At 39.5% G+C, this 17481-nt stretch overlaps 1 protein-coding gene across 1 annotated transcript in view; it reads right to left on the minus strand.

Annotated features, from left to right (window-relative positions):
- Nucleotides 1-3079: 3079 nt before the first annotated feature.
- BUB1 (BUB1 mitotic checkpoint serine/threonine kinase) overlaps nucleotides 3080-17481 on the minus strand; it is a 44850-nt gene continuing 30448 nt past the window's right edge. Inside the window, exons 18-25 of the mRNA XM_045884531.3 lie at nucleotides 16472-16710; nucleotides 15197-15340; nucleotides 7062-7177; nucleotides 6582-6743; nucleotides 6245-6402; nucleotides 5973-6147; nucleotides 5334-5440; nucleotides 3080-3393 (exon numbers count right to left, since the gene is read on the minus strand). Coding sequence (XP_045740487.2) covers nucleotides 3198-3393; nucleotides 5334-5440; nucleotides 5973-6147; nucleotides 6245-6402; nucleotides 6582-6743; nucleotides 7062-7177; nucleotides 15197-15340; nucleotides 16472-16710 — 1297 coding nt within the window. The 3' untranslated portion in view covers nucleotides 3080-3197. The remainder of the gene's footprint in view (nucleotides 3394-5333; nucleotides 5441-5972; nucleotides 6148-6244; nucleotides 6403-6581; nucleotides 6744-7061; nucleotides 7178-15196; nucleotides 15341-16471; nucleotides 16711-17481) is intronic.

Here is a 17481-nt window from a genome sequence, read left to right on the forward strand (position 1 = left end):
CTGACTGAGAATGGCAACCATCAGAACATCCTGGAAGCCTGTGAAGGGCGGCAGAGTCAGTGCCAGCACGCCATCACGTCCCCCTAGACTGTAACAGGAGACTGAAATCACGTGTCTTTTCTAAGCTACTGTGTCTGCGTGTGGGGTGGGGGGGGGGTTCTCTCTTATAGCACCTTAGCCTGCTTATAACCTAGCCAGTCCAGAAGTGGGTTTGTCTGAAACATTCCAGAATGGAACCGATGGACAGATGGATTAGCTGTGATGGGGGAAATGGAAGACCAAGCATGAGGACTCCTAGGATCAGTGGCATAGAAAGGTGTGGAGTAATAATAGCTTGCAGGTGTCCTTAGAGACTATGCCAAATGCCCAGCTATTTAGGAGCTCTTGCCACTTATAGTTCCATAGTCTTTGGAAAAATAAATTTTAGAATCATTGCCTTAGACCACAGATATGATCCAGAGGGAAAAGGCACTGATAAGAGGAGTCTCTGAATCTCCTAAGGGACCAGATTGATTCTTAGCTAGAAGTTAGAATGTGGAGTCCGGGGCCAAGAATGAATAGGAGATGCCTTGACCCAAGATAGATATTAAATCTGAACCTACACTGAGTCTAGCCAATGTTGGAGCACTTAGCATGACTTGCACCCCTGCTCAGCTTTGCAGGAGACACAGATGGATAAGACCCAGCTCTGTCCTCAAGGAAAGTTCAGTCTCCTTAGTGGAGTGAGCTGCGTTTCCTCCCTCCCAGTGCTGACTTCTCATGCATCCGTTTCAGCTGTCCTTTAGATAGAGCCTTTTTCCTTGTGCAGATAAACATTGTGTGTGTGTGTGTGCAATGCAGACAACTAATTTATAATTAAAGATGATTGCTATAAATATTGTACCAGGTAACGGACAAAAAAAAAAAAAAAGACTTTGGCTGAAATGCTCCAAGTAACTTACTTTGTTCAGATGGAGCCTTTCTCCCTGGAGACAAGTTGTTGCTAGGAAATGAGGCTGTGAAGTTTATTTAAGTAAAGCCCTTGGCGTAGATCAGACACCAGATGGGCAACAGCAGTGCTGGGACAACACCGTGGTCAGGCTGAGGCTGTTGGTGTGAATAACACGGAGGATATTTGGAGTGTGGTGGAAGTTGAAGATCCAGTAATAGCAAACGGGCTGGTGGGAACAGGGGCCAGACACCAAGTGTCCTCCCAGCCCAAGATTGAAGGCACCCACAGCGGCCTTTCACGGAGGGACACGCTTTGCTCTTAGTTTAGTAAACAGCACCCGTATCTTCTTTTGTCTTGCTTTCTTCTCAAAACAGTCATTTTCAAAAGAAAAAAAAGACCCCACAAACTTGGCTTTATCAGTACTCGGTTATGTTGACACTTTGAGTAAATATGGAAAGATGGGCAAGAAAACTAGAAAAGTACCGTAATTCATGTTTGTAAGAAGAAGTGGATGGGTACTCCTTCAAATGATTAAACCCGTCTCCCTCAGGCCAGTGCTGTGAGCTTACTGGGTCAGCATGAGAAGAGCTCCCACTGGAGCCAAAGGTGGGGGCGGGCAGTGCTCAGCTCTCTTCTCAACAGCCAGCAAGAGAAAAATCACCAGTGAAAACCTGGGAAAGACATACGCAAGATTTTCATAGTGAAGACTATTTACTGGGAAACTTCAAAAGAATCATCTGAAAAGCTTCCCCCCCTCTGCCCCAAAACCAACAGGCTTCATGTATTCAAACTACCAGCTAGGAAAAATAGGAAAAAATTAGATCTGATTTAAGCAACCAAAAGTTTAGTCCTAAGTGTTTAAATTAGTACTAGTATAAAAAAATTAGAGGACCTTTTTTCTGTTTTTTTTTTTTTTTTTTTAAGATTTTATTTATTTGTCAGAAAGAGAGCGTGGGCACAAGCAGGGGGAGCAGGAAGCAGAAGGGAAGGGAGTGGGGAGCTGGGAGCCCAATGCGGGGCTCGATCCCAGGATCCTGGGATCATGACCTGAGTGGAAAGCAGATGCTTAACCAACTGAGCCACCCAGGTGCCCACTAACATAAAATTTTAAATGCACTCACCTTTGACCCAGAAATTTGTTTCTAGGAATTAACAGATACATCATATAATGAAATATTACACAGTCATTAACAAAAATGAGACTATCCTATATGTAAATATAGTCTATACATTAAATTTAAAAAACCACAATTATGCCAGTTGTATGAAAAATATACAGAAATATGCATAGAGTCATTCTTGAAAGATTAAAAAAAAATGAGTCATGGTTGCTCCTAGAACAGGCTGGGAGTTAAGGGTAGGAGGAAACAGTTCACTCTGTGCACTTGAATTGGGTGTCACTGCAGATTTCTTTTCATCATAATGCTAAGGTAAGGAGGGAGGGATGGAGAAATGAAGTTCAGTTCAGGTTACAGGACCCTTCCAGCTTTAAAAGTCGATAAATGCTAAGTTGGCTGCTATAATTTTAGAGGTAATTAATGATTTATACAGCTTGTAAAACTATTTTCAAGATGGGAGATATTTCTTTGAATGGTACTTTAAAAAAATAAGCTTAAGATTTATACCTGTAATATTTCCCAGGGACAGCCCTGAAGAATGGTACAATAAAGAACAGGCAAATTTTGGGGCGCCTGGGTGGCTCAGTTGGTTAAGCATCCGACTCTTGATTTCGGTTCAGGTCATGATCTCAGGGTCTTGGAATCGAGCCCTGCACGGGGCTCCTCGCTCAGCGGGGAGTCGGCTTGAGGATTCTCTTTCCCTCTGCCCCTCCCCCCATTCTCTCTCTCAAATAAATAAATAAATCTTAAAAAAAAACAGGCAAATTTTATCCATAAAAACTTGAAATCCTTTGACTATCTTTGGAGAATTTTTGTTTATTATATACAAATACAAACCCTCAACTTAGAAAAAGTTTTTGGCTTAAAGTGAACAGGTCAGTATTAAAGGTGATTTTAGGAGAATATTTGGATCCAAATTATTCTCATGAATGCCTGCATCCCAAGAGGCGCCCCATCAGCCTGCTATGCGGGGGCACCTTACCAGGTTGTATACTTTGCTGAAATATTTGTAACATCCAAGTCACATGGATATATTTTGTGGACTTTATTTTTAAGAAACATTTATATAAACAATAAATGAGGAAAACATCAAGGGTCAAAGTGAACAGGCAGCATTTACAAAGTGATTGCTAGGGAATGTCCATGTTTTATTTTCGAGAACGCTTATATTCTAAGAGCAGTACAATTAGCCTATTACGTAGGGTCTTAATCTTGTTTGTATAGTGTTGTTGAAATAGTTTCTTCAGCTTTTGCCTTAACAAATCCAAAGATGGAAGATGATGACAGTCTGGAATATTCAACATGATGTGAAAGAATTCACTCCACATATCCAGATGAGGAAGCCTGGAGAGACAATGCATAAAGACAAGATAAAGTGTAGTGTTCAACATACCGGGCAACCTCTCTGGCCTCTGCCTTCTACACGCCCGGACAGCTGAACAGAACTTCACCTAAACTCAGCTTAATGCATCAGGAATCGGAATGGTTTTCTTTTTTTTTTTAAAGATTTATTTATTTGACAGAGAGAGACACAGCGAGAGCAGGAAAACAGCGGGGGAGTGGGAGAGAGAGAAGCAGGCTTCCCGCCGAGTAGGGAGCCCGATGCGGGGCTCGATCCCAGGACCCTGGGATCATGGCCTGAGCCGAAGGCAGACGCTTAACCGACTGAACCACCCAGGCGCCCCAGGAATCGGAATGTTGAATCTAAGTAAGAGAAATTAAAGATCCAACTAAATGTCTTATACACACTTTACTCCAAAAAATGACTTAAGTAGTCTTAGTGTAGTAATAGGTCTTCAGTGGAAGAACTTTCTTTTATTTATTTTTAAGAAAATCAATCTGCTTTTGGCTAGCTTTCTATCCCATACTGCCAGCATCTGATAAGCTGACTGAATGGTTCTGACGAGCCTAACTGCGTGTGTGCTGGGACCAGGTAGACAACTCCTGGAAGCCTTAAAATTAACTGCAAACCCCTCAGAGCATGCAGATAAGGCACAGGGCAAAAAGCAGACCACAACTAAATTCAGCTCACTACTATCAGGCCTGCTGAGGGGTAAGACTTTTCTTGGCTCTGGTGATCAGACAGAAGCCTTGTGAATAACTCTCTGGTCCTTTGATTATGAGCAAGAGAAGGAATAAAGTATTTGCTAAATTTGACGACTCATTATGCAGAATAAATCATAGCTGTTCTAAGTTTTCCTTCAGGGCTTGAATCTAATCTTATTTATATACTGATGCTACATTTCATAAAATTACCTCCGACTGCTTTTTTTTTTGTTGTTGAGGTGGGTGGGTGTGTACATGAGGGGCTGGGGGGAGTCCCAGCTTAAATTTCTTCAAGATACAAACATGTAAAACTCCACTAGGCCTTCTGGACACTAAAGGTGAGCGTACTTTTCTACGTATGTTTTTATACCTCAAAAAAAAAAAAAAGTTAACAAAAGTATAAGTGATATAATGAACATGCATGTACCAAATACCTAAACATCACAATAGCTTATTCACGTGACTGTGTTAAGAGAGCCATCTATGTGGATAGGAAGAGCTCTAGTCGGGGTGCCTGGGTGGCTCAGTTGGTTAAGCGACTGCCTTCGGCTCAGATCATGATCCTGGAGTCCCTGGATCGAGTCCCGCATCGGGCTCCCTGCTCGGCAGGGAGTCTGCTTCTCCCTCTGACCCTCCCCACTCTCATGTGCTCTCTCTCATTCTCTCTCTCTCAAATAAATAAATAAAATCTTAAAAAAAAAAAAAAAAAAAAGGAAGAGCTCTAGTCTAGTTAATTTTCACTACCATTTTACAGATGAGAACAGTCTTACAAAAACTAAAGTCACCCAGGCATGGGACTTAAAACCCTGCCCTGGGACAGCCAGCTGCCTCGTCACGTTACTTTGTAACTGACAAAGCACTTTCACATACATGATTTGCCTTTGCTTCTTATAAGAAACTTCTTAGGAAAGTGTGCTCGGCATTATTCCCATTTATTTATAAAGGCAAGGAAACAAGTAAAAACCTTAAGGTTCAGGGGCACCAGGCGATTTCTGTGAAGGGTGAAGAGAAACATCAGAGTGTGGACGGGATGCCCGCCCCTCCGCCCGCTCTCAGTGGGTCCGGGCGGGCACCGGCTGCACCAGCAGCTGCGGGGCTGTGGAACTCGCTCACGGTGCGCCGCGTCCACCCCAAGGCGGGGCTTTTCTGGGCAGTGACAGAGATCCGTTTTCCACCAGACAGAACCCACCATTCTGCTGTTCGTGCTCTTTTGCTGCAGCACCGACGCAAATACTCACCTCCTAAAAAGACCTTCCGGCTTCCAGACTCCTCCTTCCTTTTTCACTTTCATGTAAGTGCCAAAGAGCATGCAGTACACTGTCGCAGCAACTCCAAAGTAATCCATCTATAAAGGAAGTCTCAGTGTCTATGACCAGAATAGTTACTCACACGTGAGCATAGGAAGAGGTCTCTCTTAACTTCTACAGCTAGGTAAATAATCACAGGATTTTGCTTTTAAATAATTTTGGGAAGCCATTTGTTCAGTGTCCCGCTGATACGCCCTGCTGAACGCCTGTCCGGGCTGTGCTGGAGGCAGCCCCTTGGAAAGGTGTTCTTCCGGAGCTACTGTGTCCTTCTCAAGTCCGTTTTGCTATCCGGGGGCAAACACAGCACTTCAGCCCCTCTTGCACACGGTCAGCTTAGACGTTCCCCACCCCCCCGCCCCGGGACTCTGGTGGTTGGCCTCCCTCTGCACTCTGAAGCCTCTAGCCGTGGGGTGTGTCCATCACTGAAAACAACACACGAGCATGGTCTTAAATCCAAGGACAGAAGATGACAAGACTGGCTCAAACTAACAAGATCCCCCAGTTCATTTTTAAAATATAGCAAGTATAACAAAGGAAACGATTTTCAAATCTCTCCCTTTGGTTCCATACCTGGTAGCTCCATGGTTTGTTGCTGAGCATCTCAGTACACTGAAAACCAGATGTCTCACACTTTGCTGTAAATGTAGTTCCTTTTGGAAAAAGTTTCATGTCTATACTCTGACCCAGGTCAATCAGTGCCAGGCCAGCAGATGCATCATCATCTTCACCGTCCTGTTCCAAAAATCTGTATTAAACACAAACAAGGGCCAGGCGCCATGAGCACAAATAATAAAAGGCTGCTGGGGACACAGTAAGAACTGCGTTCAAAGTGCAACACTTGCCTGTTTCCAAGTATGAAATTGTCTGGCTTAATGTCTCCATGAATTATTTCACAGTCGTGCACTTGCTCAATCATGTAGAGCATCCTGATCGCAAAGGACAGGACTAGAGCTTGTGGCATCACTTTCTCTGGGGTGTTTTTATAGAGGTTAATAGCATTCTAGAAACAACACAGAGTGGAATCCTGAATTGGTTCCTCACGATGGATGAGATCTCAAGTCAAGAGCTTTGCCCCCACCTACCACTCCAACAGAAGCTCCAACTACAATGTTGGAGCCAACCACCAGCCAACAATGGACTTCAAACTCACGTTCTCATCATAATAATGAGGACACTTACTAGCAACGTGCCATAGCTGTAGAGATCTCCTACTAATACACTGCCATTCTGGAAGAAGTGGGCAGAATAGAATTTGATGAACATGTGTCGCATGCTTGGCTTTAGTCTCTCCATCAGCTGGGTCCCGATGTAGAACTCCCAGGGGTTGGCGGGCTTCTGGACCTGCAAATCAGGTGTGTGACATTCACATCCAGCCTCACGTTCTGGAAAACGATAGCCAGAAAGCAACTTCTACCCCAGTAAAGGATGTGGGGTAGAAAGTGATGACAAGCTATGGACTACTGCTCAAGTATGGGACTTGCTGTGAGATCATTTCTGTGGCAAGGCCATTCTAAATCCCTGCCACATGGTTTTTGTTTCTTAACCATGGACTAGACCTAAATGAAATCACCATTGCCTTGAAAAAGAAAAAAGAGGCTGACAGACTCAAGTTCTAAAATTCATTTCTATACTACACAATGAACTGCTCAAATTATTTACCTTTAAAACAAATTTCTGTTTATTTTTGGTATCATTCACCTCTCCATGGGTAACTTCATAGACCTGGGCAAAGGCCCCTTCTCCAAGAAGGTGATCGACATAGACCAGCAAGGAACCTTGAAGACACAGGAGTCAAAATGAAAAAAAAAAAGGCTCAAAACATTATTTCTGGTAAGTTTTGTATTTGTAGAATTTTCTTGGTGCTTGCTTGCTTTAATAAATACAAATGGATATATAGCTCCCTCAGGAAATGTTTTTCTTCTTCAAGGAGTTAAAACACCTGCCACAAAACAGCTCCCCTTTGTAAATGCTGGGCCGGGGGAAGAGAAGCAGCACTGCTGGGCACCAGGCCTGCCACTGAATGGCAGGAACGGGGCAGACATTCTCTCTTCACCAATGTTCTCATATCAAAGGGGTAACACCTGTGCTGTCTACTTGGCAAGACTGTTGTGATGTTAGAAAGTACACATAAAGATCCTCGGTAAAGTGCTGAACAAAGCTCTACCATATGCCTTTGAAAAACACAAGTGTTTTACACCTGGACAAAATGGGCAAAGTATAATTGTACCAATATTTCTAATAGAATAATTATAATTTTTTATTGATGTAAAAATTTTATTTTAGGATAGTTTTCAATTTACAAAAAAGTTACACAAAGACAGTAGAGTTTCTGTTTGCTCTGCACCCAGTTTCCCCTGTTAGCATTTAATAACCATGGTCCCTTTGTCCCAAAGACAGAACCCACACTGGTAGGTTCCTAAACCCACTCTTTATCTGGATTTTGGTAGTTTTTCTTTAATGTTTCAGGACAAATCCATCAAGTCTCCTTGGTCTCCTCCACTAAGCTGTAACAGTTTCAAACTTTTTGTTTTAGGTGACCATGACAGTTCCAAGGAGTATTAGGTCAGATAAATTGTAGAATGTCCTTCAAATTGGATTTGTCTTGCTATTTTTAATAACAGTGGGGTTATTGGTTTGGGGAGAAAGACCACTGACATAAAGTTGTAACAGATTTTAAGTAATTTAAAAAAATCCACGTGTTCAAAATCAAGTATAAAAAAGTAGACTTCTGGTTTCTAATCTGGCACATTAAGGAGCGTGGAAGTCATCACTCCACCCCCACAGTAAAACAAAAACAAACTGAAAATCAACAAGTCTTCAAAGATCCATTAAAGAACTGAAGTCATAGGGCAAACTGCTGCCTCTGAAATTGGGGAGACAGACTGGTGAATACAGAGAATAACAGCTTGCCAGAGAAACCACCACTGGAGCCAGTACGAGGGGGACGACAACACAACTAACACCTCAGATCTTATTTGAGAACAAGTCTTAAGGGAAACTCAAAGCCAACAGGGGAGACAGAAATAAGGACACAAATGGAAAGTTTAGCCTCTACATTGGCAACAAACAGTAAACACAGCCTAATCTCAAGCTAGATAAATCTTACACTAGAGGCCTGTTTTATCTTAGTTCCTTTTACCCAGTGGATCGGGTCTGGCTTCTAACAAAAATGACAAGGCATACTAAAAGACAAAAAACACAGCTTGAAGACACAGAGCAAGTATCAGAGCTAGACACAGATATAGCAAAGATTTTGGAATTATAAGACCAGGGATTTTTAAAAATTATGATTAATATGCTAAGGGCTGTAATGCGAAAAGGAAAAAATGTAAGAACAGATGGGAATGTAAGCAGACAAACAGAAACCCTGAGGTGGGATCAAAAGGAAGTGCTAGGGAAAAAAAGACCACTATAACAGAAACGAAGACTCTCTTTGATGAGCTCTTCAATAGGCTGTACATGGCTGGGAAAGAATCGTCAGCTTGTAAGAATGTCAACAGAAACTTCCAAAACTGATCTGCAAAGAGAAAAAAAATTTAAAAAGATAGAAAAGAACATTCAAGAGTTGTGGGACAGGGGCGCCTGGGTGGCTCAGTTGGTTAAGTGACTGCCTTCGGCTCAGGTCATGATCCTGGAGTCCCGGGATAAAGTCCCGCATCGGGCTCCCTGCTTGGCAGGGAGTCTGCTTCTCCCTCTGACCCTCCTCCCTCTCATGCTCTCTGTCTCTCATTCTCTCTCTCTCAAATAAATAAATAAAATCTTAAAAAAAAAAAAAAGAGTTGTGGGACAATTACAGTAGGTGCAATACATGTGTAATGGGAATATTAGAAGGCAGAAGAAAACGAGAAAGGAACAGAAAAAATATTTAGAGCAATAATAGTTGAGAAATTTCTAAAATTAATGACAGACGCTAAATCAAGGATCTAGGAATCTCAGAGAACACAAGGCAGGAAAAATAGCCAAAACTCTACACCCAGGCAAGTTGTATTCAAACTGCAGAAAATCAGACCAGAAAAAAATATTCAAAGAAGCCAGTGGAATAAAACTACCCTGCCTATAGGGAAGCAAGGAGAAGAATTACATTGACTTCTCTGGAAACCACACAAACAAGAAGAGAGTGGAGTAAGTGTTAAAAGGAAAAATGAATTTGGTATGCAGTGAAATTATCCCTTCAAAAGTGAAGAAATAAAGACTTGCTTACACAAAGATTAAGGGAATCTGTCACCAGTAAGCCTGACTTGCAAGAAACGTTAAAAGAAGTTCTGCAGAGAAGGATGAGGAGATAGTCCAGAAACTCAGATCAGAAGATTGCAGGAAAAAGGAATAAATGAAGATAAAATAAAATCTTTTATTTTTCTTATTCTTAGATGACCTAACAGATAACCATTCAAATAATAATTGCTACAATGTATTCAGTAAGTACAGTTTAGGATAAGTGAAATACGTGACAGTGCTGTTATAAGGGATAGGAGGGAAGAATTAATTAGTAACATTCTCTTATAAGGTACCTGGCATTACCTGTGAAGTGTTATAGTGTTCTTTGAAGGTGGACTTGGTTGGATTACTTCTAAATGTATACTGCAAACTCTAGGGCAACTACTAAAAACAGTAAAAAATGAAGTATAACCGATATGCTAATAGAGAAAATGAAATCACAGAAATACCCAATTAACACCAGAGAAGACAGAGAAGACAAAAAAGGAAACAAAGAACAAAGGCAATGAATAGAAAACAGTAACAAATATAGTAGATATTAATCCAGCTCTATCAGTAATCTTTCTAGATATCAGTAGACTTAATATACCAATGAAGGGGTGCCTGGGTGGCTCAGTCGGTTGAGCGTCTGCCTTCGGCTCAGGCATGATCCCAGGGTCCTGGGATCAAGCCGCACATTGGGATCCCTGCTCAGCAGGGAGTCTGCTTCCCCTCCCTCTGTGTTTTCCCTGGCTCGCTTGTGTGCACTCTCTCAAATAAATAAATCAAATCTTAAAAAAAAAAACTTAAAAAAAAAAAAAAAGAAAACAGAAACAATCGCAGTAGATAAAATACAAGACCCAGCTATACGTTGTCTTTGAGAAAAACACCTTAAATATAAAGACATAAATTAAAAGTAAAGGGATGGAGACAGATACACCATGCATGCTAACATTAATAAACAGAAAGCTGGAGTAGCTATACTAATTTCAGAGAGAGCAGATGTCAGAGCAATGAAAATTATCAGGCATAAAAACGGGCATTAGGTAACGATAAAAGATCAATTTTCCAAAAAGACATAACAATCCGTAAGGCATATGTGCCTAACAACAGAGCATCAAAATAGTGAGGCAAAAATTGATAGAACTGCAAGGAGAACAGATGAATTCACCATTCTAGTTGGAGATTGCTACGCCTCTCTATCAGTAATTGACAGACCCAACAGGCAAAAAATCAGTAAGGGCATGATTGACTTGAACAACAGCACGAATCAACTGGATCTAATTAACATTTATGGAATACTTCATCTAACAACAGCAGACAATACATTCTTTTCAAGCTCACATAGAACATTCACCAAGACAGACCATTCTGGGCCATAAAAAAAACAAAACAAAACAAAACAAAAAAACACACTTTTATCAAATTAAAAAACCAACCAACCAAACAAAGAAATCATACAAAGTATGTACTCCAACCACAATGGAATTAAACTAGTAATCAATAACAGAGAGATAGCTGGAAAGCCCCCAAACACTTGGAAATTAAACAACACATATTAAAATAACACATTAATCAAAGAAGAAATCTTAAAAGAAATTTAAAAATATTTTGAACTAAAAATGAAAACACAATTTATCAAAATTGTGGGGTACAGCAAAAGCAGTGCTTAGAGGGAAATTTATAGGATTAAATGCATATGTTAGAAAAGAAGACCTAAAATCAAGAATTTTAGTTTCCATCTTAGAAAACTAGAAAAAAAAAGGAAAAATTAAATCCAAAGCAGAAGAAAAAAGTAATCAGAGCAGGCAAAACAAACAAACAAAAAAAAAAAACAAGAAAAAATTGCCTGCCTAATTAAGACAAAAAAAGAAAAAAATTGTGTAATTTAGATACAAAAATAATAATAGAGCAGATATCAATGAAATTGAAAATAGAACATCAATGAAACAAAAAGCTGAATCTTTGAAAAGGTCAATAAAAACCCATAAGCCCCTACCAGGCTACCTAAGAAAAAAAGGGAAAGGACACAAAATACTAATATCAGAAATTAAAGAGAGAACATCAGTATAGATCCCATGAATTAAAGGGATAATAAGGGAATACTATGAACAACTCTGTGCCCACCAATTTGACAACTTGGATGAAATGGACCAATTCCTTGAAAGACATACTCTACCAAAACTCACACAGGAGTATGAGATAAGAAATTGAATCAATAATTAATAGCTTTCCTAAACAGAAAGCACCAGGACCAGATGATTTCCACTGGTGAATTCTACCAAATATTTAAGGAAGAAATTATACCAATTCTCCACAAACTCTTTCAGAGGAAAGAAGCAGAATGAATACTTCCTAATCCCTTCTATGAGGCCAGCATTAGCTGAATATCAAAACCAGAGAGATACACTATAAGAAAACTATAGAGCAGTATCTCTTATTAACATAGATGTAAAAATCCTCAACAAAATATTAGCAAATCAAATCCAGAACAAGTATAAAAAGAATTATTTACCATGACCAAGTGGGATTTAACCCAGGTATGCAAGGCTGGTTCAACATTCAAAAATCAATTAATGAATCTATCACATGAACAGAGTAAAAAGAAAAATCACATGATCTTATCATAAAACTAGAAAAAGTATTTAATAAAATCCAACACCCATTCATAATAGCAACTTTCTGCAAACTAGGAATAGAGGGCAACTTTCTCAACTTGACAAAAGACATCTACAAAAAACCTACAGCTAACATACTTAATGGTGAGAAACTAGATAAATGCTTTCTCACTAAGATCAGGAACAAGGCAAGAATTTCTCCTGTCACCACTCCTACTCAACATTGTACTAGAAGTCCTAGCTAATGTGATAAAACAAGAAAATGAAATAAAATGTATACAGCTTGGGAAGGAAGAAATGAAATAGTCCTTGTACATAGATGACAGCATTGTCTAGTCAGAAAATGCCAAAAAATCAACAACAAAAAACCCTCCTGTAACTAATACATGATTATAGCAAGGTTGCAGGATATACAAGGTCAATATATAAGTCAACTGCTTTCCTATGTACCAGAAATTTGTAAGTGGAATTTGAAATTAAAAAAACACAATACCACTTACATTAGCATCCTCCATAATGAAATAACTTAGGCATAAATCTAACAAGATATGCAGAAGATCTATATAAGGAACTCTATAAAACTTTGATTTAAAAAAATCAAAGAAGATCTAAATAGAGATATGCCATGTACATGGATAGGATGACATGATACTGTCAAGATGTCATTTTTTCCCAACTTGATCTATAGATTCAAAGAAATTCTAATCAAAATCCCTGCAAGTTATTTTGTGGCTATTGACAAATCGATTTTAAAGTTTAGGTGGAAAGGCAAAAGGCCCAGACAGACAACACAATATTGAAGAACAAGTTGGAGGACTGGCATTACACAACATCAAGACTTACTATAAAAGCTACTATAATCAGAACCGTGTGATATAGATAAATAGGTCAATGGAACGGAAGAGAGAGCCCAGAAATGGAGCCAAGCAAATATACTGTTAAATGATCATTGACAAAGGAGCAAAGACAATTCAATTAAGAAAGGATAGACTTTTCAATAAATGCTGATGGAACTGGACATCAATATGCAAAAATGAATCTAAACACCGAACTTACACCTTTCATAAAAGTTAACTCAAAATGGATCATACACATCAATGTAAAACATAAAACTATAATATCCCTAGAAGGTAACAGGAGAATAGCTAGGTGACCTTGGGTGCCGATGACCTCTTAGATACAACACCAAAAGCATGATCCATGAAAGAAATAAATTGATAAACTGGACAAAATTTAAAAACTTCTCTGCAAAAGACACAGTTGACAGAATGAAAAGACAAGCCAAAGATTGAGTGAATATCTTTGTGAAACACTTAAGTGATAAAAGTTATCCAACATACATAACAAACTCTTGAAACTCAATTAAGAAAATGGGGGGGAAAACTCAGAAAGAAAGAACTAAGAAAACGATCAACGTGATTTTTAAAAAAATGGGCAAAAGATCTGGAATATATACCTCACCCTAAAAGATATACAGATGGCAAATAAACATATGAAAAAATGTACATATGTAATTAGGGAATTACAAATGAAAAACCATAATGAAATACCATTACACATCTATTAGAGTGGCCAAAACCCAAACTACTGACAACGCCAAATGATGGTGAGGCTATGGAGTAACAGAGCTGTCATCATTGCTGGTGGGAATACAAAATGGTACGAACTCTGTTTGAAGGCAGTTTGGTGATTTCTTACAGAAGTAAACATACGCTCACATGTTCCAGCAATCACAAGGCCTTGGTATTTATCCAAATGAACTGAAAACTTCTGTCCACACAAAAACGGCATAGGAATTTTACAGCAGATTTATTCATAACTGCCAAAACTTGGAAGCGACCAAGATGTCCTTCAATAGGTGAACAGATAAATAAACCGTGGCACATTTGCACAATGGACTATTACTCAGCGATTATAAAGACAGAGCTTTCAAGTCATGAAAAGACATGGAGGAATCTTAAATGCAAATTGCTAAGTGAAAGAAGCCAATCTGAAAAAGCTTGCATGCGGTATGGTTACAACTATATGACATTCTGGAAAAGGCAAAACTATGGAGACAGTAGTAAAAAGATTAGTGCTTGTCAGGGTTTTAGGTAGAGGGTAGACGTGATGAATAGATGGAACACGGGGGATTTTAGGGGCAGTGAAACTATTCTTTATGATACTGTAATGATGGATACAGGTCATTATACATTTGTCAAACCCCACAGACCGTACAACACGAAGAACGAACCTGAATGTAAACTATGGACTTTAGTCAATAATAATGTATTAATATTGGCTCATCAATTTCAACAAATGTACCACACTAAAGCAAGATGTCAATAGGGGAAGCTCTGTGTGTGTGTGCGTGTGCATGTGTGTGTGTAAAGCATCTTGTGAGAAGTCTTGCTCCCACTGTTATTCACATCCACCCTGTTAACCATTTTTATTAGTTTTGAGCATGCTTCAAGGGTTCTCTAGAAATAGCATGAATATGAACATATGTTATCTTCCCCCTTTTTGAGAAAAGGCAGCATATAATATTAGTCTGCCCTTAACGGCATGTTTTGGACATCGTTACCTATCACTACAGAGCAAGCTATATTTTCTATAGAGATGTCCCATAATTTATTTAAGCAGTCCCCATAGCCACCTATGTTGTTTCCAATCTACTGTTTTTACATGCACATATGTCATTTTGAATGGATGCAAGCATATCTGCAGGAAATTCTTAGAAGTGGATGTCTAAAAGTATATGCATTTTTTACTTTGACAGGTATTGCCAAATTACTCTCTATAAGTGACAGTCTCAACAGCAATCAAAATCTGACAGTCATGGCTTAACAAAATGTTCCTCAGCTTAGTACTATAGATAATCTATGACTCTTTACTTGAGGTGGGGGTGGGGCACAGGGGTGGTACCGGAAGGAGAATCACACGAGTTACCATTGACTTCCCATATAGAAGAATTTAAAGTTTTATTACCCATATAGTCCTTACCCAGTTGAAATTCAGTCTTGGGCTTGATGGCTGGAAGTTTACACTGCCATTCATAAGTATTTGGATAGGATCTCACTGGTTTAGAAAGCCCAGATAAAAGTGTGAGAATCAACGTTTCATCCCATGGATTCTCAACAGTCAAGTCTTAAAAGGAATGGGAACAAATAAAGGAAATGAATTCAGTACCCAAGAATTTTCCCAAAGAAACTACAGATAAAACAAGTGGAGACATTCATTAAATAAGCTATCAAAAACCTTATCTTTAAAAGAAATAGAGCAATGATTCAAATAATAACCATTTGGAAAAATCAAAATGGCTAGTTCTGCACAGCTCATTGTTATTTTAGATCAACAAATTTAGATCAATATTTAGTTGTGACAAAGGAAATGAACACCAAAAGCACCTGTTCCACTTGCCTGGAACTGCTAGATTCTGCCTTTAACATAATTATGTCTTAAAGGCTGACCTGGATATCAGTTACTTCTAACATTTCCCACAAAATACAATGACTTTCAATACTTATATTATCTATGAGCAGTTTGCATGCATGAGATGTACTTTGGGTTCACAAAAAAGATATCATTTCTAAAGGGAAGAATAAAGTTTCTGTTCAATTTAGCATGCTATAATAATTCTTTTAGTGGTAGTTATCAAAGACTAATCCAGCATGATTAACATTTACTTAGTGCTAAGTGTATGTAGGACCCTGTTCTGAGTACTTTGTTTAGTACTTCACTTGGTCCTTATAAGAAGACTCTGCAGTAGGACCATCACCCCCACTTTATACAGAAGGAAAGAGAGCCACAGAGAACTGAAATGATCTTGGCCAACCAAGATCATGTGACTGCCTGAAAGTGGAGCTAGGATTAGAACCTAGTCAGTCTTCACAGTCTGTATTCTTAACCACAATGCAACACTATCCAAGACTGTTTTTGTGTAACCAGGGGAAAGGAGGTAAGCTCTGAGCCTGTTTATTTGGCTGTAAAATGGGGATACCAGTCTTAAATTCAATGCCTGCCATAGTAGGCCCTCCAGTTCTAACTCCCTCCTGCAACAGTAGTGATTTTGATACCTTCTAAAATTAAAACGAATTAATTTGCCCTTCAAGTGTGCTACTGTTATACCCCACTGTGATCCAGTTTGCAAGTTTTGTCTGAATTTGTGTTCTACTCAAAGACATTCAAGTCCCTGCTCTTTGAGCTTTCATGGAACAGCTTTTACCAGGCTATTGTCCTTATTCGGGGACACAATTAAGACTGAACATCTGTTCATACTTGAAGCATCGACATTCTCAAGTGAACTAGTCTGCATCCATTCTGCTCGGCGCCCAGCACTGGCGTCTGGTGGATCTTCCGCAATGGTGAAGTTAGTGTCTGTGAGTTTACAAGCCTTGAGGCTCTGCGCTACTTCACTGGTCAGCACACCACCTGCAGCAGGTTGGCTCCCACGGAGCAAGGATGCCGAAGATACGTCTGCTGGGAACGCCAGCTCTGGGGTTTTCTCTTGAATTGGACTGGATGTGTTAAAGGAATAGACAAGAGGAAACAAAACACATGATTTCAAGTCTATTGGATTTGATCACATAAAAGTACCACAAAACAGTTCCCTTTTCATTCTACGAAAGACATTTCAAAACTCCTTTACAAAGAGTTGATTACAGCATTTTCTTCAGACAAACAAATATATGCAAATACACAGCCAGTACAGTATGCATAGAAATAAAATCAAAGACATGGAAATAGAGTCAACAAATAGGTGAGGGAACGCGATGGATATTCTTTAGTGGGAAACATGGGGAGGGGTGGGCTTATTTCCCCAAGATGTCATCAAGCTGGGGATCAAGACTGAATATGGCTTCTTTTATAGCACTGAAACAAACAGAGAACGTCATAATCCAAAACCTAACACCAGTATCTTTCTGTACACACACATATGGTTGATCTGTATTATTCACGGATCCCATATTTGTGAATTCTACGTGCTAAACTCATTCATAAGCCCCGAATCAATTTTCATGGTACTTTTGCAGACGTGCAGAATGGTGAAAACATTTAGTCACCCAACATACACATTCCCAGAAGTGGAATAAGGCAATGCTCTGCGTTGTCATGTCAGCTCTCACACTGTAAACCAGTGTCCTTTCGCAGTACATTTAGTAACATGTTTTTCTGTGTGTTTTTGTGATTTCACTGTTTAAAATGTTCCCCCAAGTGCAGTGCTAAAGTGTTGTCTAGTGTTCCTAAGTGCAAGAAGGCTGTGATGTGTCTTACAGGGGAAAATATGT

The sequence above is a fragment of the Mirounga angustirostris genome, unplaced genomic scaffold, assembly GCF_029215605.1.
Source record: "Mirounga angustirostris isolate CCGP_5_RB_7025 unplaced genomic scaffold, mMirAng1.0.hap1 SCAF_10, whole genome shotgun sequence".
In the NCBI taxonomy this organism is placed as follows: domain Eukaryota; kingdom Metazoa; phylum Chordata; class Mammalia; order Carnivora; family Phocidae; genus Mirounga; species Mirounga angustirostris.